General features: G+C 55.5%; 2 protein-coding genes across 2 annotated transcripts in view; one reads left to right on the top strand and one right to left on the bottom strand.

The window, feature by feature from the left end:
- Nucleotides 1-543: 543 nt before the first annotated feature.
- Nucleotides 544-11,654, top strand: AMH (anti-Mullerian hormone). Its single transcript, XM_044998376.1, has 5 exons — nucleotides 544-1,784; nucleotides 5,366-5,544; nucleotides 8,866-8,989; nucleotides 9,371-9,554; nucleotides 10,600-11,654. The coding sequence occupies exons 1-5, from the start codon at nucleotides 1,154-1,156 to the stop codon at nucleotides 11,513-11,515; spliced, it is 2,034 nt and encodes a 677-aa protein (XP_044854311.1). The 5' UTR covers nucleotides 544-1,153; the 3' UTR covers nucleotides 11,516-11,654.
- A 1,453-nt stretch (nucleotides 11,655-13,107) lies between these two features.
- JSRP1 (junctional sarcoplasmic reticulum protein 1) overlaps nucleotides 13,108-25,521 on the bottom strand; it is a 29,939-nt gene continuing 17,525 nt past the window's right edge. Inside the window, exons 4-8 of the mRNA XM_044999071.1 lie at nucleotides 23,564-23,610; nucleotides 18,517-18,667; nucleotides 17,719-17,871; nucleotides 16,071-16,165; nucleotides 13,108-15,103 (exon numbers count right to left, since the gene is read on the bottom strand). Coding sequence (XP_044855006.1) covers nucleotides 14,564-15,103; nucleotides 16,071-16,165; nucleotides 17,719-17,871; nucleotides 18,517-18,667; nucleotides 23,564-23,610 — 986 coding nt within the window. The 3' untranslated portion in view covers nucleotides 13,108-14,563. The remainder of the gene's footprint in view (nucleotides 15,104-16,070; nucleotides 16,166-17,718; nucleotides 17,872-18,516; nucleotides 18,668-23,563; nucleotides 23,611-25,521) is intronic.

Below are 25,521 nucleotides of genomic sequence, written 5' to 3'. Positions count from 1 at the left end.
CTCTTAAGATGAGCTGGTGCTCAGCTGGTACCCTGAAACCTGCATCTTAATAACCTTTGTGGCTTGAATCTGTGTCTATCAGGTTGAAATATCTTACCCTGAGATGGGTTGGAGGCTGTCACTTGTGAGTCTCTCAGTAGAGGAGAACTCTGAGCAAACAAGCCCTTTGGTCTATTCCCAGACCGTGGTCTCCAGCGCTGCTGCAGATTGAGAGTTTCTGTGATGTATCTAGCTCATGAGTATTGCACACTGACCCTGTGGACCAACAGAAAGGTCTGGCTGTGCATTGAACTTGGTTTTGAAGACCCGTGGGCATCAAATTTCCATGGAATAGATATGGTGGCCAGCCTTAGCCATTTGGTACTGTTGGTATCCGAGAAGGGAAAAAGGAGAAGTTGCCAGTAGTTGTTATGGCCCTGTGGGGACGGGCTATTGCAGGATTATTCCCTATGTTCTCTAATCCAGTCCAGTTTTTGTCTCAAGGTCTGAGGCTTCCATTACTTCCCTTGGGAGACCCCTTCCTGATGCTCCTGCAGAATGAAATATTTTAAGACCCAAGCACCGAGTTTTTTTGGGAGGAGTTGGACCAGAATGTGAATCTTTTTGAGGTGACCTCTCTAAACTGTCTGCAGAATGGAAGAGCTGGTGCTCCCAGTAATCAAGGGAAGCTTCCCAGAGAGCGGATCAGTCTAAACCTACCTTCCCTCAGTTTCTTCCCATTCCCCCTACTTATACCCATTCTTTCCAGTCTAAGCAATTCTGACCCCCTGGATGTTTCAAGCCCTAAGAGAAATGTCTGCCAATCCCAGTGAAGATTCAAGCCGGACTGGCCGCCTTTCTCCACACCCTTCTTTAAAAACATCTTAAGTCAAGGACAAGCATCCCTACAAATAAGGTAAACAGCTTTAATTTTATAACATTTCCAAGCGCTAGATGCGATGCCAAAAATAGAACAGAAAAACTCCTTTGAATCGGCCCTCCCTCCTTACTAGCACATTGGCCTCTGAATTTTTCTCAGGGGAGGTGTGTTGTGCATTGTCAACCCAAGGTCACTTTGTTTGAACGGGAGATGCAGTCCTCCCCTTACATAAGTGTTTCGAGGGACGCACTCGAGTAACTAGCCTCGGAGTTGAGAGCTGCTCGGAGCTGGAACATGAGGCCTGTGCTTGCAATGGCTTTGCAGTGCCTGCTGCTGCTCCTCCCCTCAACGGCTCTGCTTGGAAAAGGAGGCGTCGGGGGAGGACTTTCACTTGCTGAAGAACTGGAAATAACCTTTTCAAAGGAGTCGGGACTTGGAGAGGAGTGGAGAGAAAAGGAAGACGGGCGCATATATGAAGGAGCAGAACCCAACTTAATGCCATTGACGTCCAAGGCCACCACTGCTACTCGTCTCCTCTTGAAGAGTGACAAGCCAGGAGATGATGCCAAAGGAGCAAAATCCCCTCAGCTCATCCCTGAGGAGGCAGTTTTCCCAGTGCTGGGGTCAGATTCCAGCCTCCCTCCTTGGCCCATTGGTGGGCTGGAAGGGCCAGTGTGCAGAGTGAAAATGGGCAGGAGGTATGGCTTGGGCCAGAGCCACTTGGAAGTCGTGGGGGTCCTTACCAGCTATGAAAGCGATTTCCTCAAGGTGGTGAGACGTTCAAGCTGGGATCAAGGCCGGCTGGAGACCTTTGGGATCTGTCCTGCTGGAGAGACCCATTCTGCTCTCCTGTCTCTGAAACACATCAGTGCTCACTTGGCCGACCCAGGGGAGAACAGGTTCCTTGTGCTGCATCTTGAAGAAGGTAGGTGCTAAGAGACCCCTGAACTGACTGACTGGGTTGAGAGAGATGCTGAGATACCATGTTGATACGCGTGGTATTAGCCAGCAAATACTGCTTTGCACACCAAAGAGAGGGGTTGGTAGAAGATGAAATGGGGGAGGGAAGGGGAGTCCCTCTCTGAGTAGAAATTACCTAATCAGTACAATAAACTTCCCATTTGTCTTTAGCCACCATCTGAATTGCGGTGATCACCTCGAGTGTATGTCCCCATCCCTAACAACCTCCCATCCTCTGCTTTGACTTCCAGTGCTGCTGGGTTAATGGGCTCCACCACTGCCCTTGTTCCTGGCCCTCAAGGGCCATCTCACTCGTTCCTCCAGTATTTACGGTAAAATCCAAAGGATCAGTTGAGACCATGTTCTCTTACTGGAGAAAAGAGGGGAGAGGGAGGATATGTTCCTAAAGGTGGCAACAATGTTCTTGCCTGCTCTTACCAGTGACCCAGTTCATAGGAGCTCTTCATACCCCAGCGGTGGGCCTGGCATAAAATCCTAGAAAGAGCCGATTGCTGAGAACAATTCACTCTTGTTCTTTCCCTGGTAGTGTCAGTCTCCTGCGAAATGTCTCCAATCCTGTTCTTGAAGCATATCTCAGTCCTTGCTGCCAGGGTGAGTTTGCCTGTGTAAAAACCCTGCAGTTCCCCCTTTGCAGTACGTGGCACGAGGGTTCTTAAGCAGACAAATGTGAATGGATCTGTCCAGGTGTAGCCACCCCTCACACTTAGCCTGGGGTGGCTGTGAGGAAAGGGCACCATTGAGACTCTCCTAAATCAGTGAGCTTCTGACTTTGGCCCTGGTGAGTTCACCCTGGCAGCCACGTCTGTCGGAGGGATCTCTTACCAGCAGCATTCTAGCATGGGCAAGGTTTTGACCTGGCTGAGAACTATGCTAGTTAAAGTGGGTGAACTTTCTTCCCACTCCTCTACACCCAGCCAACAGCATGTTTAAATATATAACACTTAGTGCTGGCTTGAGGTGGTCAGATTAGATGATCATAATGGGCCCTTCAGGCCTTGACATCGGTTTAGTCATATGCAGCTGCAATGTCCGTGTTCCCTCGCTTCACTTCTCCAGGTCAGGGGTGGAATCATGTCCATGGATGAAAAGGGAATTCAGTCTCCAAGCCATGTCCATTTTTTTGGCCTCTCTGCTGAGCCTGCCTGTACAGTGGTGGCTGGCTCAGAAGCTGGGTTTTGTTCCATGGATACCTGCGTGGCGTCCCTGAGCACCCAGCAGCTGTTAAACTCTGACTTGGGCTGGATTTGAATCAGCAACGCAGAGCTGAAGAGTGCTGTCCCTGGGCAGCAGAGCCCCGAGCGATCCAGTTCATCCTGAAGCATAGCTTTGTATTACTGTTCTCAGACAGAAAGAAATCTTGGGCACACTTGGTGAGAGAAACCACGCTAGAACTGCTCCCAGGACAGCTGTATTTATTGTGTATGGCTGAATAATCTGTTAGTTCTGGCCTGGGGAAGCTTCCCAGGGCCTGTGAAACAGCAGGAAGCTTTTGTAGTTAACCATTTTTTGTACTTTTTTAATGAAAACACATTTGTTCCTCAATTTAGCAAAATGGTGTCCCCCAAGCATTCAGCCATATTTTGCTGCATTATCACTGGCATTTGCTAGTTAGCACTAGTCATGTCACTCAATGCAAAGTTAAGGGTGTTCTTGCAAAACCAGGTTTACAGAGGCTGTGTGGTTTGCTGGGTTGAACAGAGGCCTGGGAGTCAGGACCCGTTCAATTTAATCTCTGCTCTGATGCCTTTTCTAATGCTCTGATCTCTTCAGGATCACCACACCCATCACCACTGTAGTCAAGCTCCTGGCTGGATCAACAGCACAAGTCACTTAGCCCAAGTTGGTACCCAGAAACTGAGGTGCCCCAAATCAGTGGCTGGTTCTAAACGTTTTTGGTCTTAAACTCTCTCTGAAGCATCTGGTACCAGCAGAGGGAGGGATAGCTCAGTGGTTTGAGCATTAGCCTGCTAAACCCAGGGTTGTGAGTTCAGTCCTTGAGGGGGCCACTTAGGGATCGGGGGCAAAAAAAATTGGTCCTGCTAGTGAAGGCGGGGGGCTGGACTCAATGACCTTTCAAGGTCCCTTCCAGTTCTAGGAGATTGGTATATCTCCAATTATTACCTTTTAGCACTGTAGGGAGACAGGATACTGGGGTAGATGGACCATTGGTCTGACCCAGTATGGCCGTTCTGACTTGGGTGTCGCCCCTCCCACTCCAGCCCTCTGGTCCCTGCCTCTGAACAAGCTATAGCTTCGGATCCAGGATGTGCATTTTGCCAGGACAGGTTATCGTTAGGGTGAGCAATTCAGCCTGCTCTGTGGCTTGGAGATCTTTGAGTGACTTCCCCATTACTGCTTCTCCTGCCTCCTTCTTTCTAGGAGCTTCCTAAATACTGTGTATAAATTAGTGGTGAGCCCTACAGGGATCAGTGGTAGGGTCTTGTGCTCCCCTAAGAACAGCTTGTTACTGGAATAGCTTCTGCCAGAGAACGCGTTTGTGATGTCCTCCAAGTGCCTTATCCCATCTCCTTGAAAGACATCCTGCTGTGACCGATTTCAGGAGGCCACACACCTACACGCTTACCCCGGAGGCTGCTGTGGGTGCAAAGAGCCATCTCTGGAGGGGCACCAGGGGTCCATCTTAAAGTCAGACAGCAGGAGGAGTGAAGAGTCTGGAGACACTAGACCGGTCAGAGTTTGAAAAGGGGGAAAGTTTCAGTCTTGGAATGAACTGGGTGCAGCGTGTGTGGGAGAGTCTGTTGGACGGAATCAGAACCCTACATAATGCTAAACACGGCTTCCCTCTGAGGGGCAGGGTCTGCGCTTTTGAAGCAGGAGGATCTGGATTCTGTCCTCAGTGCTACTGAGATGTGCAGGCTGGACATAGTGTGCAGCATTGGAGGGCATCCCACTGAGCCCAGAGACTGGGAAATGGCAGCCAGGGGCAACGTGTAGGAGCAGATGGGGTTTGTTAAAGTGGCACCTGGCCTAATCTTGGCTTGGAACAAGGGCTGGGCAAAAATGTCCTGAAATCCCCTGGTATGGGCAGGGCAGCAGGAGCAAATACCTTCTAATGCCACCAGCAGACAAGGGGCTGGGGTAGATCCCTGTGGCAGCCCTGAAACCCAAGGAGCCTAGGAACTGGCAGTTCAGACAGGGATCTGATCAGCTCATTATCCTGGCACCAGCTGCTTCAGAGGAAGGTGCAATAATCCCAGCAGTGGGTGGTGATCTAGAAAACCTGCCTATAGGGGAAACAACTGCTTCATCCCTGGCAGTTACCGATTGTCTTATGCCCTGCGACAGAGAGGTTTATAACTCCAGTGGTTTTGTTTTCTAGCTAGTGCCAGTGTGGATTCCTCAGCCATTATCACAGTCTGCCTAATCCTTTTTTTGGTGTCCCTTGATATACTTGGCCTCTGACATCTTGTGTCCAGGAGTTCCACAGGTTAGCTGCATGCTAAGGTGTATTTCCATTTCCCCAGCGAGAGAGTCATGCTGTTTGTGTTGGCTTTTCTCTGGCAGTGAAGTGGGATGCAGAGACGAAGCTCAGGTTTAAGCTGGCTTTTCAAGAGGACGTGGGGCGGTCACTTGGAGAGCTCCAGTCTGCCTTGCTGGTGTTTTATCCTGGAAGCAGGGAAAGGAAGGGCAGCAAAGCCAGAGAGAAGCTCCTGGCAGCAGGAGAAGGGCTGCACCAGAAGCAGGTAAGCAGCTGCCCAAGGCTGGCTTTCTTTAGCTGTTCCACACAGCTGAGCAGTGGCAGGGCATGCTCCCCCCACCAGCACGCCTTGTCCTAGATCACTAGCAGTGCTCAGCCTCGGCCCACTCAATCCTTGGCCCCCGCTGCTGCTACCAAGGAGCATCTGGCATGATGGGGGTTTTTGCAGCACAGGTCCCCACACTGGGAGCTGGACTGGGACTGGCACAGGCTACCAGCCAAGTAAGCACGTTGCTTTAGGTTGCATAGATCACTTTGCACCGTCACTTTTATTTTGTGCCATGATACTGGTGCCCATCCCTCCACCACCTCCTCCATGGATTCTCTGGGAGTCCCTGATGTAGTGGGTGGAGATTTGATGTGTCCCTGGTGTTCCTGTAGGTGGCGCTCTTATCCCATCATCCAAACTGAGGATGGTGGGAAAGACAAAGGGGAGGGGGATCTCTGTGTGCAGCCAGAACTTCCCATGCTCCTTGGGGAGGAAGGCAGAGAGCTCTCAGCTTCCGCGGGGGTGGGGGTTGCTCACTATCAATTCATCACCCAGTCAAATGACAGCACCACTCACCTGCCAGCACTCCCATGCTCCAGCCTCTCTAGCATCTGCGTGCCAGGCTGTGTCCAGCAAGGGAGAGGCGGTGGTTAGTCCTGGGAAGGCTGGCTCCCCGGCTGAGGCATCCCATGTAACCAGGCAGCAGGGGCAGATGCACCAACCCTGCTGTGCTCTCTGCCTCCCTATGAATCCACTGATAAAATGCATCAAGTTGCCTGAGCTGCGAGTGGCTCTGCTCTGAGGGGCAGCTGTGAAAATGGCCCCGGAGGGCTCTGTGTATATGGGCTGTTGGGGATTCCCACCCAGATGTGCTCACATCACATGGGTGCAGGGTCACTGAACTCGTAACGACAGCCCTGGCTGGGTCATCGGTGAGGAATAAAACTAGCACCTCTGTATCTAAATGCAGGAGCCAAAGGACCGGTTCTGCTGGCTGAAGCCAGCTCGTAACGGTGTGGGCGTGTTATCCCCACTGAAGGGGGGCCCAGAGCCACGCTGTTCGCCGGCATTGCACCTAGCTGGGCTCGAGTCCCAGAGCACCGGCTTCTGGTGCTAAAAGCAGCCGTGTAGAGGTTCAGGCTCTGAAGCCTGGGGGGTGAGTGGGCTTCAGAGCCCAAGCTCCGGCCTGAGTCACAGCGTCGACACAGCTGCCTTTCGTGCCGGACTCGGAGTGTGAGCCCCGCGTGCTGGAGGCTGTAGAACGGGGCTCTGAGTCCCGGCCGCGGCTGCCGTTTGCAGTGTAGCAGTACCCCGGGAATGACTCTTCCCCTCTCTCCCCTGGGCTGAGTCTGCGGGCCGGATTCTGCCCTCGGTGACAACGGGGTTGGACAGGAGACACCAAAGGCTAAATTTGGCCCTGCAAGGGGAACCTAGGATGGTTCCATGGCGGCTGCCCAGGAAGGACTAGACTCCAGCGCCCTCTCCTGGAGCTGGACTGGCCTTGCAGTGCTAATGGGAACAGCCTCTGGTGTCTTCCACAGCTGGGCCGACTGGGCTCTGATACACGCAGGGGGCAGAGCTGTTGGATAAGGATGAGGCATTTTAATTGTCACTTTTCAGAGTAGAAGTGCCCACGAAGGGCTGGATTTCCAAGAGCTCAGCTGCCATGTAGGCACTAAAACACGGCCGCCCAGAGGGGGGTGGGGGGTGGGGGGGAAGTGGGACAATTTGCCCCGGGCCCCGCAGGGGCCCCCACGAGAATATAGTATTCTATAATATTGCAATTTCGGGCCTCCTGAATCCTCTGGGCGGCTCTGCACTAAGATAGCAGCCAGATTTTTCAAGTGCTTTCCATGAAGCAGTTCTGCAGCAGCAGGGCGTGACTGGGGTCAGTGCCCCCTACAGGCACCCTTTTGCCATTTCACGTTTTTCACAGGAACCACCCCTGTGAATATTAACCCCCCTACCCTTGCCGCCTTCTCTCTCAGCACGGCTGCTCCGTGTACGTCCCAGAGCCAGGATTTGCTTATATCGCTGACGCAAACGAGGCTGTCACAGCTGATCCCACTACAGGAGAGTGAGCCTTGTGTATCTGCTGGCTTTCAGCTCCCAGGGGGAGTGTGCAGCCAGCTGGGTAGATCCGCTCCGCACATGTGCACTGAGCACGTTTGAGGCTGAACCACGGAGAGGAAATAAATACAGAGACTTCTAATGGCGTTCAGATGTGTCCAGCCAAATCTTGCAGCCTTTACTCAGACAAAGCTACCTCTGACTGTAGGGTTTCGCCCTCTGTTGGGGAAGGAGTAAATACAGGAGCCCTGTCGGAGGCAGTGACCGAGCTCCTGTTGCCTTCGGGAGGTAGTAAAGCATAGCAGGCATGTGAGTGCGCTCCCTTGGGACATGCTGGAGCACTGGTCAGGCTCCTTTGGCATTGAGCTGCCCATGGCTGGAGGAGGCAGCTGCTCGCCTTCAGGGGTCTGCCACCCAGTCAGCTGCACAGGGAGAATCCCAGGCAGCTTAGAAGCTCGTTTCTTTAAATCTGAACTTACAACCAAGCCCCAGGCTAGGTGGGCTCCGCATCAGCGTTGCCAGAATGGCAGGGTTGGAGGCAGCCCCCTGACCCTCCAGCACTCGGGTGAAATCAGCTCAGGTCAGCAGGGGCTGGCAGCTGCCTCCCAGCTGCTCTGTGGCTGGGGTGGCGTGAGCATGCTGGGTCTCAGGGCTGAAAAACCCGTCAGCTCCTTGTTGGCAGTCACAGGGCTGAGTGGGCCATGGGCGCTAAGCACCACTCCCAGCCGGAGACGGGAGGAGCAGCGGGAAAGAGGCTGTGGCCACTGCTCCAGACTCTGCCCCTTTCCTTTCCCAGCATCTCCCAGGGCTGAAGAGATGGAGCCCCCCTCACCCTGTTCCCCAGGGGCACGGCCCTGCCTGCCCCCTCTGAGCCCTGCAGCCCTGGGAGCAGCTCAGCGGATGTGCTGAGAAGCCTGGAACAGCCAGGAACAGACTATAATGCTGCGTGTGTGTAGATCCCTGAAGGAAATGGACAGAGCTGCCTTTGTAGCCAGCATGGCCTCTGGTTTGCAGGCAGGGGGAGATCCAGACCAGGCTGCCGTTCCCCTCCAGCTCCCGGACAGTCAGTTACCCCCGATTCACATTCCTTCATGCTCAGCGGCCTGGGCCTCTGCAGGCCCGTCCCCTGGGTACAGTCTGGGCCTGCTGGGCTCTTGTCCCACTGTATGGGGTGAGCCAGGCAGGGACAGGTTCGTGTGCACCCACCTGCTCTCTTCCACCTCCGCCGGGGCTCTGCTCTCTCTGCAGGCTCTCTGCCTCTCCAGGGACACCCGGTACCTGCTGCTCGGGGCCTCGGTGATGTCTGCCATCCGCTCACACCGGCAGCTCAGCTTCGACGTTTCCTTGGCAATCAGGCGTCCCGGTGACGGAGGTACGAGGGGGGGCTCCGGGGCAGCTGAGAGTTCTCTGATGGCTGGGGGGCTCGTAGCCCATTGGGGTCTCGAGCGTGATGGCAGAGGTAGCTCCCGCTGACTGGCCACTGTACGCAAACACAGAGGGGTTATCTGCGTAGGCAGTACAGCCTAGGGGTTAGTGCGGGGGCGTGGCAGCCCAGACTCCTGGGTTCTATCTGGGGCTCTGGGGGAACCTTTTGAAAGCCCCATTGTTTTCATCCCCAGCTGTCGCGTGAGGACAATGTGGGCTCCACCCCAGGGGCTGGGTGGGTGTCTGGGGAGGCACCAAGCCCCTTAGTGGGAAGGGGCGTCCTGCTGCTGCTGATTCCCCCTTCTCCATCCTCTCCACTCCCTGCCAGGCTCCCTCCTGCCCCCCCTGGAGGCCCAGCAACTGCTCTTCGGCGCTGACGAGAAGTGTTTCACCAGGATGACCCCAGCCTTGCTCTTGCTGGTGAAGCCGCGGTGCGAGGAAGACACCCTGTCCCCTTCTTCCTTCCTCTCAGTGGGCGGCGTGGTGGAGACGGCCCCTTACCCACAGCCCAGGTGTGCAGGCTTTCAGGATGGGAACCGGGGGAGGGGAGCGCCCGCCATTCTAGCTGGGGTGGGGACACCCCCAGTCACCTGGCGTCAGCTCTGAGCGGCTCAGCCTGGCCTAGCCCCTCTGCTTTGCCCAGGGGGTTAGAACGGACAGGCCGAGTGTCTGAGGTCGGAGCAGCGCCGGTGCTGGGCGTGGGGGGACAGTGTCCCGGCAGACTGACCCTTTCTGGGCTGTTCTCCATGGCCAGGGCTCTGCAATGGGTTGGCTTCTTTGGGGGCAGCCCGGTCACATGCTGAGGGCACTTCTGAAGATGGGGGGTGTGCAGGGGCTGGTGGCTTGGGGAAGGGGCCGCCCCCAGGTCTGAGTGCGGCATGTCCCCCTCTGAGGGCCGTGTGACATGAGTTGGGTGGTTCTCAGTCTTGTTCTTGGGAGACAGGTGCCCACGTGGCAACCTCCCCTCCAGCCTGTCACTGCTCCAGCGCAAGTCCCGAGGGACAGCGAGCCCCACAGATGGACAGTGGGAGGGGGGTGTTGGTAGGCCAGGGTGGGAGCTGCACCTGCTCTGTGGCTAGAGGCCTCTGCTCCGGGGGCTGCCAGCTGGGCACCATTCGCCAGCACTGAGCTCCCTGTGGGGCACGAAGGAAGCCCCTCGGGCTCCAGCCCCCCGCATTCCTGGGTTGGGAGCCCGCTCCAGTACAGAGCCCTGGGGGCACTGGGGTGCTAGGAGTCTGGGTCAGGCAGAATGCGCTCTGCAGTGCCCTGATAATGTCCTGTGGCAGGAGTGGGGCAGGGAGTGCCAGGCCCTGCGGTCGGTGCCTTGTCCCAAGTGTGTGTGTGGGTGGGAGGCCCCGTGCTCCTATGCCCCATGGGGGAGGGGAAGGCCCTGTGCCCATGGTGGGGGCGGGGGATCTGGGCCCCTTGGGGGAGGCCCTGTGCCCATCATGGGGTGAGGGGGATATGGGCCCCGTGGGGGAGGGGGAACCCCCAGGCCTGTGGTTGGGCCCCTCGCATAAAGGACCCTTTGTGACCCGGTCTGTCTCCCCCTGGCAGCTCGCCCCCTGGTGGCAAGGCCGAGGAGCCGGCCTCTAATGCAGCTGCTGGCCAGGCCAATGCTTCGTCCCCAGTGCCCGGCAGCCGTGACCAGTTCCTGGGCAGCCTGACCAGGTTCGTCAGCAGGGTCCTGAGCCCCTCGGGGGAGCCGCCTACTGCCTCCGGCCTCCACCACAGGCTGGACTTCAAGACGATGGAGACGCTTCCTCACCAGCTGCTCAACCTGTCGGAGCAGGCAGCCCTGGAGCGGCTGGTGCAGTCGGACGAGCCCCTGGTGCTCCTGTTCCCCCAGAACAGCCAGGCGCTGCTGGAGCAGCAGTTCGGGCACTGGCAGCTGGAGGGGAGCCTGCTGCAGCAGCTGCTGGAGAAGCTCCAGGCTGTCATCCAGGAGCTGAGGGAGATCCCAGCCTTTCAAGCCAACATGGACCTCTTCCAGCACCTCCTGGCCTTCTGCTATTACCCCCTGGGCTCGGGCAGCAGCGACCCCACGGAGCTGCCCCGTGGCCACCGGAAGCTGCGCACGCTGCTGCTGCTCAAAGCCCTGCAGACAGTGCGCGCCCACTGGCAGGAGAAGAGGAAGGTGTCCCGGCAGAACCGCAGCACTGGGCCCCAGGCCTACTGCCGGCTGCAGGAGCTGACGGTCGACCTCCACTACGATTTCATCATCGTCCCTGCGGAATACATTGCCAACAACTGCGAGGGCTCCTGCCAGCGCCCGCTCTCTGCCCGCATCCCCAACTACTCCTCCCACACGGTGCTGCTGCTGGACATGCAGGAACGGGGCACCCCCCTCCGGCGCAGCCCCTGCTGTGTGCCAGTCAAATACTCCAGCAAGGAGATCATCCGCTTCACCGGGGAGGGCATGCAGGTCACGACGTACCCCAACATGGTGGCAGTGGAGTGCGGCTGTCGGTAGAGACGCCCGGGCCTGTCCCGTCTCTCCCTGGCGTCCTTTGGCCTTCAGAGCTTGGAGGGAGGCGACTGAGCTGAGGCCGTGGCCTGGGCCTTTCCCCTGCAATACTGGCTCGTTGTTTCCCTCTGGCCCTGGTAGGTTTATGGGCTCATCACACTCCTGGAAGCCGATGGCAGCCCCAGGTGCGTCTGCCCCCCCAACGGCAGCAGAGCGCTGGGGCGGCGCAAGTGACGTGTTCCTGGAGCTCAGAGGGCAGCAATAGGCCAAATCTGACCCCCACCCCCTCCAGCTTTGTTAGAGGTGGGATGTGGAGGGGCCATGATGAGCAGCAGAACCCCGGCCCCTTCCTGCCTGATTCTTGTATGTGCAGCTATTTCTCACGATCGTCTGGTTTCATTTCTCACCATTTCGTGCTGAGGGTGATGAGGGTGGGGGGGCGTCCTGGGGGAAAATCTGTAATGGGGGGGGGAGTCTGTCTGCATACAGGAGATTGATGCAAACATGCTAGTGCCACTGATGGATGCCATGGGCTAGGCCAGGTGCTGGGCTTTGCACACAGGCCACTTCAAATCCTGTGCTGAGAGCCAGCGCTGGGGGGGCCCTGGGCTGGCATAGCAGGGGCCGTGTAGTGCAGGCCAGAGGCCTGTGGAAGGCAGGGAGCTCAGGCTGGTGGAGCACGGGGTGCTGCGGAGCAGGTGTGTGGTGCATTGGGGGGGCTGCAGGGCTGAGGATTAGGCTGGTGCGGCAGGGTGCTGCAGGCCAGCCATGAGGGGCAGGCATTGCTATGGGCAAAGCTTGCCTAGCCTCTCAGTTCAACTCCAAATCCCCCCCAAAGTGTGTGCAGCTGAAGAAAGGAAGAAGGGGCAGGAGGGTGCAGTCTGCCCCAGGGGTGATGACTGCCCTCCTCTGGCAGGGTGCCGTAGGGCAGCTTACTCAGCCCCCCGTGGAGGGAGCGCGCTGTGGCTCTTTAGAGCAGTGATTCTCCGCCCGCCGGCCGCTTGCAGCCCACGGGACATCCTCAGGGCCATACAGGTAGCGCGTATCTTGTGTGGCTGCAGCCCATAGAACCCCCCGAGAGCTGCATGTGCCGCCCACAAGGGGAAGTCGGTGGAGACCCAGTGCTTTGGGCAGGTGGCTCCTTGAGAGCGGAGCGAGAGAAGGGAAGATCTGCTGCTCACCAGGGCTTTGGGGACCCTCCCTCACTTATCACAGCTGGCTAATCCCAATGCTGCTGGGCACACCCCCTCCCCAGCCCAGCCAGCTCACAGTCTGCCCCCAGGTGCAGTGACCCAGAGCTTGTGCAGCTCCGTGGAAGCTGAGGGGGAGCTGTGGTTACAGGCCTCTGCCATGCACCTAGTGCTCTGCTCTTTCTGTTTGCTGCGGGAGGGGCGCACCCCTTGCTAGTCCAGTGCTGGGCCCCTCTTGCAGCTCTGCCGATGCATCTCAGTCCCCCTCCCTTGCCGCAGGCCCTGGCTATTCACAAAGCCCTGACGTGCAGCACCCTCTGCTGTAGCAATCTAGCATGAATCTTGGGCAGCCGCTGCCACCTCATGCCACAGAACGGTAACTCCAACCCGAGGGAGGATGCTGGCAAAGTCCCACGGCCAGTGACTCCCAGGGGAGCAGCCCTGGGCTCATCATGTCAGGTTAACGTTGGCATCTTTCGTTTTTAATCATTCAGCTGGGACTGAACCGCTGCAGTTTTGTCTCCTGGGGGGTGGGGCTGTTTCCATCCAGGGCGAAGATTCACCCAAACGTATAAAAATCTTGACCCAGATTTGTTTTTGAAACCATTCAGTTTAATACATTATTAAAAAGGACATTTTTGCTAACTCAGTAGAGGTCAGAATAAACTATTTACCTCAGCTGTTTGGGGCTGCAATGCTTCTTCTGTTCTTACTAAAGCACTGAAAAGTAGCGCACTTTGCTTGTGTTTCTATACATTCAAACTGCCACTGAATGGGGACGCACAGGAAAACAGGGGGTTGTGCCTTTTTTGCTCCTGTTTTAAAAGGAAAACTAGAAGGTTCCCCTCACCCCAGCACCCACCTGCTTGGCTTTGCCATTAGACCTTCAGCTTTCTTTAGAAGTCTCTAGGGATGACTGGAAAATGAGTAGAATTGTAGCATCATGTTCACCATGAAGGTCTGAAACCTGAATCATTGGCAGGGACTGGGATTTCCATTCAGGCTGTTAGAACCTTTGTCTTGTGGTTTGGTTTTGTTAACACCAATTTAATTCAGATGTCTGACAAACAGTTGGGAGAAAAGCTCTCCAGGTTAAAAACTGACATCTGTGGACCCCGAGCAAGCTCTTTGTACATGCAAAACCTCCGAGAGTCCTCCAGCAATACCTGGACAGTCTGATTATTTGTAAGGTCACAAAACAAGCAGAGAAAAATTTCTGGTGGGGCTAGGGGACCTCTCATGAAGCACGAAAGGACAAACTCATCCCCCCCCCTTTTCAGCTTTCCTTTAAGCATCGAACTCAGGGGAGTCCAAATTTGCACCTAAGGCCCATGACAGCACTGGCCGCGCCCCCACTCCAGCAGCGATACCCAGCACCGATGCAGGGATCTCAAAGCGTCTCACCTGCACTCACAGCAACCCCTGGGCCTTAGCGAAGTATCATCATCCCCATTTTACAGCTGGGGAAACACAAGGCACAAAGAAGTGACATGACTTGCCCAGCCCCACCCAGCAAGTCAGTGGTAGAGCTGGGACCAGGCCTCAGATCTCCCACCACCCAGTCTGTGGCTCTAACCACAAAACCACGCTGCTGCTCTGTCACCGCAGGCGGGGTTATCAATGGCAGGTGTGTCTAATTCCTGGGGAACTCGGCAAACAAGCAGTGTCTAGGGAGGAAAAAGCAATGGCCAGCAAATCTCACACGTGAGCGCGGCTCTCGGGGATGAAAGGAAAGGCTGGTGCTGGGGTGATTATGTGCTGCCTTCAGGCTGGAGCCTTGGGGGGCAGGGAATTTGGCTGCCCCCAGACTTAGTGTTGTTCAACCCCGTTGCTCAGGACCATTCAGGCGCGAGGGGGCAGGTTCTCAGTCGTGCCTCTTGCCTTCCCTGAACTTGTGCTGCTCCCAGGGCTTCCGGCCCTTGTGCTCCCCTCGCTGCTGCTTAGAGTCCCGCTTCCAGCTTTCATCCTGCCGGTGCTCCTTGCGGCCTGGCCCTTGGGCTGCTGAGTCGGGCTTGGGGTGGCGGCCCTTCCCCTCGTCCCGCCTGGGCCGCTCCTTCCCCTCCCTCCGCTTGCCCTCCTTCCCCTCGCCACGGGCCCTCTTGCTGCTGCGCTGCTGCCCTTCCTCCTCCTCCTCCTCCTCAGAGCCTGCTGGGGGGGCCCTGTGCATTTTGCTGGCCTGGCCCTCGGGGGGCCTGTCCTTGGGCTGCATCCCCTTCTTGCCGCCTCTCTCCGACTGAGCCACCTCACTCTCTCTGGGCTTCTCCACCTCCTTCTTCAGCGCGCTCGGCTTCTCCTGGCCCCTTCTCGGCTCTGCCCTGGCTGGGGAGTCCACCTTGGCTTCAGGGTCTCCTGCTGCTTCCGGCTCCCACCAGCTCAACCAGCTCTTGAAAAACCGCAGCTCTCCCTGCAGGGGACAGCAGCGCAAGGCAACGGGCCCGCTCTTACCACCGGGTCCTGGGCCAGCCCAGGGCGCCAGGACCCTCGTCTGTCTGTCCGGCCGTTGCCATGGCAGCTGGCGCTGACGCCATCTTTAACCCAGACCCAAGCAGTTCCGTGCAGGACCCTGCCTCGTTCCCTCCTGTTTACAGCGAGCCTGGGCCCTGCTGTGGCGTGGCCCGTGACCTGCCAGGCTTGTCTGTGGCCCTCGGAGCAGCAGCCAGACAAGCCCAGAGCTCCCCTCCTGCGTGTCAGAGAGGGGCTGGGAAGGTCCCATCTGCACTAGCAGGGACCTGGCGTGGGGCTGTCGGCAAGGCCTCAACTACCACAGCCGTGGGCTCTCGAGCTCCCTTCTACCAGCTCAGCGTTTCCTGACGCTAGGCCTGATTCTGGGACATGGCGAGTGTCCCTGGGCGACGTCACGTGCCCTCCGTTCCTGTCTAGTCCAGTGGTGCAGGGGCCTGTGTCTTGCAGGATTGGGCCCAATGAGTTTAGCCTGGCCTGGCTCCTTCTCTCTAAATGGGTCCCAAGGCTCCAGGTGGCTGTGGCCTGCCCTGCAGCCGGTCCCATGGGAGCCACCCCCTGCCTTCAATGGGACTGACTGCTGGGGGGAGTACGGGCTGCAGGAGGGGCCCCGTCCAAGGGGAAAGCCCTTCTCGGGGCCTCCGAACGCTCTGTGCTTCAGTGACGTGTTGGCTGATTTTCTCTGCTTTGCTGCGGGGGTGGGGGAGGAGAGGATGGTGCCCCCGACCCCCCAGTTCCCTCCCTAACATGGTGCCACAAATGGGTTTGGCTGCCATGCCTGCTAGCCCAGCACATGATTGTGATCGCTAGTGGAGGGCAGAGTCAAAACCTTCCCCCCCCCAGAGCCCACTGGCTGCTTTTCGGAGATGGTGTCTCCAAGGCCCCTCCTGCACTGCGGCCCCTCGCCTTACCCTCTCGCCGGCACCATCCTCGGGAAGCCTGCGCACAGGCTGGGCCCGCAGGCTGGGCTCTGCTTCGGGAACCTCGTCGTCTACGTCGATGACATCTGGGAACGGGGAGACAGTGGGCAAGGTCAGCCCTTTGGAGATGCACAGAGGGAAAGACGGTGCAGTGTTCTTGTGTGCTGGTTCACAGCTGCTGCTTTCCACCCCAGAGCTGGTTACACTTCAGTGGGGAATGCATTAGAAAGAGGCTCAAGCCAAAAGCCTGACCCAGAACTGCCTGAAGAAGGAGGACGTGCTGGTTCAGATCTGAGCAGGTGCTGTGGACAGGGCTAGTGCAACCACTAGGCGAACTAGGCGGTCGCCTAGGGCGCCAAAAAATGGTGCCCCGGTTTGGCAGGGAGGAGCCTCCTTCCGGAGGCACCGGAGAGCCAGAGCATCGGCTTGCAAGCCACAGAGGATCCAGCGCGGCGCAGGGGAGGGCAGCAGCCCTGCAAATGCAGCGGCGCCGCTAGCGGGGAGCAGCCACACTCCCCACCCCTCCTCCCCAGGCTGTGGCCTGGCACCCCCCCGCTGTGTGCATGCTCTTATTCAGAAAAAATGGCCTTTATCAGAATTTGCTTAATTCACTTTCAAAATGAATTAAGTCTGAATAAGATAATCACGCAAGGATTTAATGTGGTTTAACTAATCCACGTTAAATTTACACCTTTACTTAATTTGGATTAATTTTCCTTAGTGTCCCCATGTAGACAAGTCCTGGGCGATAGGCAGGTAACTCTCATTATCCTTTGTCTTACAGATGGGGAAACTAAGGCCCAGAGTGAGGACAGGTGCCATTTTCAGAGTGCCCACTGCTTGGGGTGCCTCTGGTTTTGGATGCCCAGCTTGAGCCCCCTTTTACTGCCAGGCTGGTGGTGCCTAGTCTGGAAACGCTGCCCTATAGATCTAGGTGTTATCTCTGCTGCCCTGGCTAGGGCGGACCCTGTAAGTGCTGGAGGAGCATCTGTAGCTGGTTAGTTCCTGCCTGCACAGAGATTCGGTGAAGGGTTTGGGCTCCCAAACAGATTGATTTACACAATTCCAGCTCACGGTTAAATCCTTCGCTTCCAGGCTTAGAGAATGCCGCTGAAGGAGACTAAGCCCCAGCAAAGGACAGAAAACGGCCACAACCTGCTCCTGCAGCTCAGGATCTGCCCTGGGCTAGCACGAGGACCCAGTACGGACACTGCCCAACGCGTTTATCTGGCAGCAGGAGTTTGCTTCTTGCTTTCGAATCTGCTCTAAATCCCTGGGCACTGAACTAGGAGGCCGGAGACCCAGCTCTGCCACAGACCTGCTATTCCAGCTTGGGCAAGTCCCTTCGCTCTCTGTGCCTCTGTTTCCCCTCCCACCTGCCTTGTCTGTTTTGACCGTAAGCTCTTGGAGGCAGAGGTGGCTCTTGCTGTGTAATGAGCACAACGCGGTCTAGGTGGCACCGCTCATACACGGTGAGCAGCAGAGCTAGCTTCCCCCGCTCTGTCCCAGGAACGTTTCACTCCTGAGCCCTCTGGGTGTGAAAAGGGGGAATCAGGCTCCAGGCCCAGCACCCGCCCAGGACAGGCTGATCCCCTTGATGCTGCCCAGCTCCCAGCCTCACTGCTCTGACGTCTCTCACCTTGGAAGACCTGGAAGCCCATGCTTAGCAGAGCGACAAAGGAGGCGATGAGAATGATCTTGTTGAGGGTAAGGCCTTCCCAGGGGACCTCCTCCTTCCTGGGGCCGATGGTGTGGGGCTCGGCCTTCCTCTTCACTGGAAGGGTCTTGGGAACTTACGAGACACAAAGAAAGTGGTGTTACAGTAGAGGAGCAGGCCTGACCTGGCGGAATGGGCTAAGAGGGGGAACGGGGATCCCTTAACATCACCTAGTCTGGCCACAAAGGGCAGACAATGGCACAATCCCAAGGGACTCCTGTCTGTTGAGATGTATCCCAGCCAGTGGAGAGTGGCCCCATCGCAGGGTTGGGAGCATAAGGAGGGGAGGAAATAAGTGGGGATTCTCACTCCCAGCTCCCCCTGGGGTTCACTGGCTCCCCCTGCGGGGAGGGAATCCAGCTACTTCGTTTTGGGCAGTGACTCAATTGCAATTTCGTGTGGCTCTGCCGCCAAGGTTCAAAACGGGCCTACTATGAACGGCCCAGCAGGGGGTTGGCTGGATAACTAAAGTCCGGACTCCTGGGTTCTATTCCAGTCTCTCCGGTGCCTCAATAGGGGCAAGTCACTTAGGTCAAAATTTTCAAAAGTGGGGCCCTAAAGTCTGGCAGCTAAATAAGCGGCCTGGTTTTCAGAGGTGGCGGATACCTGCAGCTCCCCACGGAATTGGACTGGGATGACGGAGAAGAGAACTCAGCTCTGCCACCTTTGCTTTAGGGGCCAGGGCTCCTGGGCTGATGGGAGAAATGGGGACGCGTGTACCTTGTGGCGAAGCAGAGCTGGCTGGCTCCTCCACCCTTTCTACCCTCGTCACTGTAATCGCCGGGACAACTGGTGTGTCAGTTATGCTTTCCACAAACTCGTCTAGATCCTTCTCGATGACGTGCAGCGTGTTCCTCTCCTTCTCTATCCCCTGGCAGGTGAAGGAAAGTGAATGGGTCACGTGGCCAGCACAAACAGAGCAGCCGGGAGAGAGAAGCAAAGCAGCTCAGGGGATCTGTCTGCAACTACGATGGAGAAAAAACAAGCAGCGCAGTTGGAAGGCACTGGGGCATGTGTGTTACAGGGCCCCTTCTGTCCCCAATCGAAAGCGCAGGTGGTTGATGGAGCCCGAGCTAGGAAGCTGCTTTACTCAACAGCTTGTGCTTGTATTCTCTGGAGGTCCCTGGTTCAGTGCCTGGTACCTTGGCCATCACACGATTAGAAGACAGAAGACATGAATCTGGGAAACAAGAAATCTGTTTCTACAATGTACTGACTTCTGGAACTCACTGCTGATGGACATTATTGAGACAATTACATTAGGACACTTCAGCCAGGGTGGCTAGAAATAAGATGAACATATACAGCTATGCTAAGCTAGAAATGGCGAGAGTGCTGTGATCACACCAGCTCCTGAAAGCTAAATAGGGCTGGGCTGGGTCAGGTCCTGGGACAGGAGACCTCTAAGAACACCCCGCTCCTGTAGGACATTACTTGACAGGTAGCAGCACTCTTCTTCCTGATACTTTATCGAGCAAAGTCCCAGGGGGTGTGGTTCAGATGAGATGTAAAACCAAGGCCTGGACCAGTTCTGGTCATCACAACAGTGGAGGCTTTTACCCTGGTGTTTGCTACATTCCAGTCCAGAGACAGTTTGGCCGTCATGCCCTCAGCACCAAGCTACAATGATCTGTAATGATGTTTGCAAGGCATTAGTCATCCACCAGGTGGCTCTCTATGCTGCCTGCGCAGATTTCTAAACAAGACGTGGTGCCTGGCTAAGAAGAGACACAAAGTTGGGACTCAATCCGTGTGGAACCCTGGCTGTTTGTCTGGCTGCACTTCGCCATTTTCTTTAGCAAACACCTCCTGCTTAAGGAGGACTGAGTCCATAGACCAGCACCGTATTCTTCTCCACTTCCCGACAAACTATGGAGGAGGCGTGTTAAGCAGCTATCGCGCTCCACCCCAGAGGCGGATGAACAGGACAGGCTGGTCAAGGCTAACAGGGTGGCAAGCTGTGGGATTCGTAAGGGACCGCACTGCAGTTCCCAGCTGCCCACAGCTCTCGTGTTTCCAGTGTCCCCCCCAAGTAGGGGAGAGTTGTTGGCAGGCAGAGAGGACGGGAGAGGTTTGTACGTGGGTCTAATGAAGGGAACAAGGACAGAGGGGGGCTGTAGTTTGTAATGTGATGGGGGACACCACTGCCCTCTGCTGGAGAGAACCAGACTCACTCACATGTAGTCAATTATGAGGCCCATTCGTGACTTCTACCTAGAGAGGATAAAACCGTAATACTAGTGCCAGCTGCCAGAGCCGCCCGGGGGTGGGGGGGGAAAGTGGGGCAATTTTCCCCAGGCCCCGCGAGCCCTGGCCCAGCGGCGGTCCGGGTCTTCGGCGGCATTTCGGCGGCGGGGGGCCCTTCAGTGCTGCTGAAGATGCAGAGCGACTGAAGGGCCCCCTGCTGCCGAAACGCCGCCAAAGACCCGGACCACCACCGGGTGAGTACAAGCGCCGCAGCTCCCCCGCTTTGCCCCAGGCCCCCTGAATCCTCTGGGCGGCCCTGCCAGCTGCTGGAGGTTCTCCCTTAGGGCAAGTGACACGGCCTATATCTGGGAGCAGATCTAATCTCTCTGCTGCACCTGGGCAGTGTAGCTAATGACTGTGCTGGGCCACGTCTGTCCCCAGGGATCCGTTCTGATGGGGCCCTATTCAGGGCCTGCCAAGCTCTGGGGGCCGTGGCACGCTGAGGAGCCAATGGTGGTAGTACAGGGCCTGCCAACAAGTGCTCTTTGAGTGTCAAAGCCTGGAAGCCAGAGAAGAGATGACAGCGCAAAGGACGAAAACTCAGGGGGAGGGGAAATATTCATTACCTGACTCTGTCTAATCTCACAGGCTTGACATTTTGCTTGATGACTATGAAGCTGAACCTGACAGGGTTCTAGTATCCGCCGCAGTGTGAGAGATCTACTAGAATCCGCTTCTGTATTAGCTTCTGCATCTGAAACGCTCCTGCATTATACCATGCCCCCCACGGCAGTGTCCCACTCCGCCCCAGAGAGCCCTATCAATCTCTGCCCGGCCTCCTGTGGAAACTGGCAGGGGCCGTGCTGAGCTCGGGATACAATCACGCTCTTGTTGGTTCATTTTATTTATGTGATTCAATCCCTGGCACGTGAATGGGAGCCAAACCTTTGGTAAAAGGCATTTTGCTGAGCACAAGCACTCTGCAGAGCTGCTTAGCTGCAGCCGCTAATCCGCTTTGACGTGTCTGCCCAGAGGACAACGTATCCTTTGGAGAGAGGGAGCTTAGAAACGGAGATAAATTAGGCACCGAGGCCTGGTTCTGGTTCTAGTCCCTTCCTGCTGGGGTACAGAGGGACCAGAGTTCCCCCATGAATCAGACTCCAGAGGTGCAGTACGACTGACTCATTAATAAATGTGTCAGAGGCCCCAGTTCCTAGCAGATGGGGGAGAGCTGCCAGTCATCTGAGATCAGTGACAGCAACAGCTGAATAATGATACCTTTGGCTCTGACTGCACACGGGTGGGCTGTGATTCCCCTCAGAGCCCCAAGGAGGCCATGTTTCCAGCTAAATGTTGCCCACAGAAAGGACTCTTGCTTTTGTTCCCAGTGGGGAACATTGGAATTTCCTCACCTGCATAAAGCCAACAGGCCAGCCAGTCCCGTCGTTTGGATCTGACTATGGCCAATGTCATGTGCTTCAGGGGAAGGTGGAAAACCCTCATTCATCGAACGGTGAAAAAGCAGCTGCTGCAGGGAGTCAGTCCTGACCCTCTCTGAGGATCAGTTTACACCTTGAAGCATGAGGACTGATTTCTTTTATGGTTTTATCTTAGTTAGTGTCACTAGACCCAACTGCCCCACCCCACTATCCCTGCAGCAAATTGCTGGCATGGAGCGAGGGGTTAAAAGGAGGAGACGCAGCCCGATGCAGGGATGACCCAGAAGTAGTGCAGAGCTCTGCTTCTCCTGCTGTGAGAGAAGGCTGCTTACAGCCCAGAGACTGGGGTAGCTTGCTGTGTGGATAAGGGATGAATCGACCCTTAGGAGAATGGCTGGAATACTGGTTATTGGAAAACAAGCCATAAACAGAAAGGTGGGGTCCTGCTCAAGGTTTGCTGCATTTCCCTGTTTTGAGTTTTGTGTTTTTTCCTGATTTCTTTAGACCTTAATACCCTGGAAAGGACTGAAGTGTGCCTTGGCTGGAGGGTTAATGCACTGCTACATCGGACCCTGTGAGAGACAGTGACCTACCAGCGGAAACCTGTGGCTGGGTGAGTTGTGCCCTGATGGGCCACCAGGGGGCAGTGTAGTGGTTAACCTGATCACTGTGATGTTCTAAAGCAGGTTTTCACTCCTGCGAATTGGCTTCCCTTTCATGTCAGTGGGTTCTCCCCTGCTCTTCTGTTATGGGATGAAGTCACAGGAGGTCTGATTGGTCTCCTCTCACTCCTGTCTTCCAACTCCATGGTCCTAGTCTTATTTCTTCCATCGTCATGTTCTCTGTGGTACCTTCAGCAACTCCCCACAAGCCCAGCCTATCGGCACCCCAGAAATTCCTCTATCACCCCCCAGAACATCTGCGCCAGCTTCCCAACCTCTCCTTTGCATCAGCACCCCTAAGCACCCGCACCCAACACCCCCGCTCTTCAATAATCTTTCACACACTCCTTTGCACATTCAGCTGCTCGTTGGATGCTTCGTAATGGTGGTCTTCCTGCCCAACATCATAAAACAACTACATTTCGGAAATCAGCTGCATACCTTTTTTGTATTAAGTATTAAATAAATTCTACCCAAACATGGGGGAAAAAAAATCTTCTCTCCCACTGCCTCACACAACGCCAAGTTGAGCCTAACCCCATAGCCCTATTAGTTTATGGGAGGCCGTTTTCCACACTTGTGACTGGTCTCTTCCTCCCTGTTTCCCTGAGCCAAGCTATCTCTTATGCCTACAAGTAACAAGCAACGGCCTCCTTGCTGCTTTCCTCCTCTACTCTAAGTCCTTCTGAGGCACCGTTGCCTAGATCCCCAGAGGTATTTAGGTTCCCAACTCCCACTGAAATCAATGGGAGTTAGGGGCCTAAATACCAGGGAGGATCTGAGCCTGTGTGTCCTCACGCCCGTAGAAGTCCTGGAGCTGATGAAGCAGAGGTTTTGCGAGCACATGCCAAGAGCTCTTCCCCCCAGGGAATGGAGGGATCAGGACAATGAGCTATGGAGCCTTTCATGTCTAGCTCCAGCTTGGTAAGAGCCATCTGATGGCTGCTTGGTGGCCTGTGTTAAATGATTGATAGGAAGTGGGCTGAGTCCCAACAGACACCTCCCAACCGCCCCCCCTCACTGGCAGTCAGAGGCCCAAGACTCCCCTCCCATGGGACTCCCCTCCTGCTTACAGGGGCAGCCCCTCCTGGCCAGAGTTACGGCACCTTGTCACGACAATACAGGGGATGCTTGCCCTGCACCTGCACCTTTGTTGTGGGCAACCTGAGGCCTTCGCTCTCCCGGGCTGTCAATCCAGCACCTCTCACCAGTGCTAATTTAATCTATCAAAATCACAAGAATCCAAGGCCCTGCTGCTGATTTAACTGGATGTACCAAGTATCCAGGCAAATCTTGGGAAAGGGGTAGTAGGCCCCCCCTGCTCCCCAAGAGCCAAAGACCAGGCCTCTGCTGCCTTTCTTGTAGACTGTAAGGGCTGTTGCAAACATCCGGTGTCACATCGCCTGGGCCTTCGGCACCGCAAACTCAAGTCTGGAGATAGTTCGTTCTAAAGAGGATGACTAGATAGATGCTACTTACGTGTGAGCTACGGTTTACCTCCTCTTCGCTTTGTGGCACTTCAGCATCTGTTAAAAACAAGGGCAAGCGAAATAAAACAAAGTGTGGACAGCATGAGGGGCTCATAGCGTGTGACCATCTTGCCACCTAGGGGCCAGCCTGCAGAGAAGATAAAAGCCTTACTACTACTACATCAATAAATTGTCCTTGAACTCAAGGAGCTGTGCCTCTGGACCCAAAGGTCCTAGCCTCTATATAGACCACAGAATCGTAGGACTGGAAGGGATCTAGAGAGGTTCTGTAGTCCAATCCCCTGCACTCATGGCAGGACTAAGTATTATCTAGCCCATTCCTGACAGGTGTTTGTTTAACCTCTTAAAAATTGCCAATGATGGAGATTCCCCAACTTCCCTTGGCAATTTATTCCAGTGCTTAACCACCCTGACAGTTAGGAAGCTTTTCCTAATGTCCAACCTAAACCTTCCTTGCTGCAATTTAAGCCCATTGCTTCTTGTCCTATCCTCAGAGGTTAAGAAGAACAATTCTTCTCCCTTCTCCTTGTAACAACCATTTATGTACTTGAAAACTGTTACCATGCTGCCCGCGGCCCATGAATTCGTGCAGGATCCCAGGGGTGAAGCAGTGCTACGTTGTGCAGTGAAGCGAATGCAATTACTGGGGAAGATGTTTGGGTGCTTTTCTCAGACCAGTAATCACTCAGCAAGGCAGGTTTTCACACTTATAATGAGACGTGGTTAAGCAGGAGTTCAAAGCCAGTTCTCACGTGCCACACTGAAAGTTCTCTTTCACAGCAGCAGCCCAATTGGCCTTCAAATGAAAAAATCTTGGTGTAGGAATGGAACGCTGGCAAGCACCAGGCTACTGATGGGATAAACTCCCTGGACCTCCCAGGCAAAAAAAAAAGCTGAGGGAGAAAATGTGATGTCACCCGCAAAACACATGTACTGGTGGCCAGGCATCCTGGCTTCCTTCTCTGCTCCAGGGATGCACCAAAAACAGTGTCAACATCAGGCAGTGCTAGAAACTGCAGCCCCGGGTGCAACAGTGCAGTGGGGGTATAGCGCTTCTGTCCCTTTGTATTTCAAACTGACTGGCAATGGCTAAGGGCCTCCCTTTCTAACCTGATGGAGCCTGAGATGCACAAGAACCCCCTGAAAACATCCCAGCGTCTCAGCAAGGCTAGAAAAGGATGCTGGGCACAGGCTGGATACTGGCTGTCGTCATTCCTGAAATGGTGATCTAAAATACAGTTAGCCTGAGGAATCAAGCCATACTTCAGAGCCGAGATCTCAGAAATCCCCTGTGCTACAGAAGATGACAATAACCCCCCGGGAAGCTGGGAATTTGTTTTCCAGTGGAAGATACCACTTACATCTAGTCAGAGCAGATTGAGAACCCAGGGGTCAGGATCTATCATCTTACTCCCCCAACCTACTTTCACAGCTACGTTTACAGCCCTCTAACTGGAACGCCGCAGCAGCCCCAGCCCGGTGGCTCTATGCCATCAGAAGGCAGTTTGGAATCCCAGCGTTCCAACGGCATGTCGTACCAGGGCCTGAGCTTTAGCCGAGCGAGCACCCACAACTGCACCTGGGGGCAGACGCTCAGCATCTCTGAAAGTCGGGTCCTTATTACTGGATCTTGAGACTGCGGCTGTTAACATCACGTCACAAACGAAGCGTAAAAGAAAAAGCAGGTTGGTAATTGGATTTCTCCGGTGGATTGATACAGTAAATACGATGATGCATTCATTGCATGACGGGGCTTCTCCTTGGTTGGCTCTTACTGTCGTTTTCTATTTCCAATGGTTTGGCATGTATCAAAGTTCAATACAAACTCATTAAAATAATGCCTCAATTTAATGAGGCTCTATCTATCCTGGGGAAATCTACAGTATTTAAAGGTCCCATCCTGCTCTCATTGAAGGCAATGGCAAAATTCCCTTAGTTTCAGTGGGG

This window comes from Mauremys mutica, chromosome 24 (assembly GCF_020497125.1).
Source record: "Mauremys mutica isolate MM-2020 ecotype Southern chromosome 24, ASM2049712v1, whole genome shotgun sequence".
Classification (NCBI taxonomy): domain Eukaryota; kingdom Metazoa; phylum Chordata; order Testudines; family Geoemydidae; genus Mauremys; species Mauremys mutica.
Note: the sequence above shows the minus strand (reverse complement) of the source record. Positions and strands in the feature narration are given on the sequence as shown.

Coding starts and splice junctions, on each gene's coding strand:
- AMH (XM_044998376.1), top strand. CDS start 1,154: ATGAGGCCTGTGCTTGCAATGGCTTTGCAGTGCCTGCTGCTGCTCCTC. Junction 5,545..8,865: donor AAGGGCTGCACCAGAAGCAG/GTAAGCAGCTGC, acceptor CTCTCTCTGCAG/GCTCTCTGCCTCTCCAGGGA. Junction 8,990..9,370: donor CAGGCGTCCCGGTGACGGAG/GTACGAGGGGGG, acceptor ACTCCCTGCCAG/GCTCCCTCCTGCCCCCCCTG.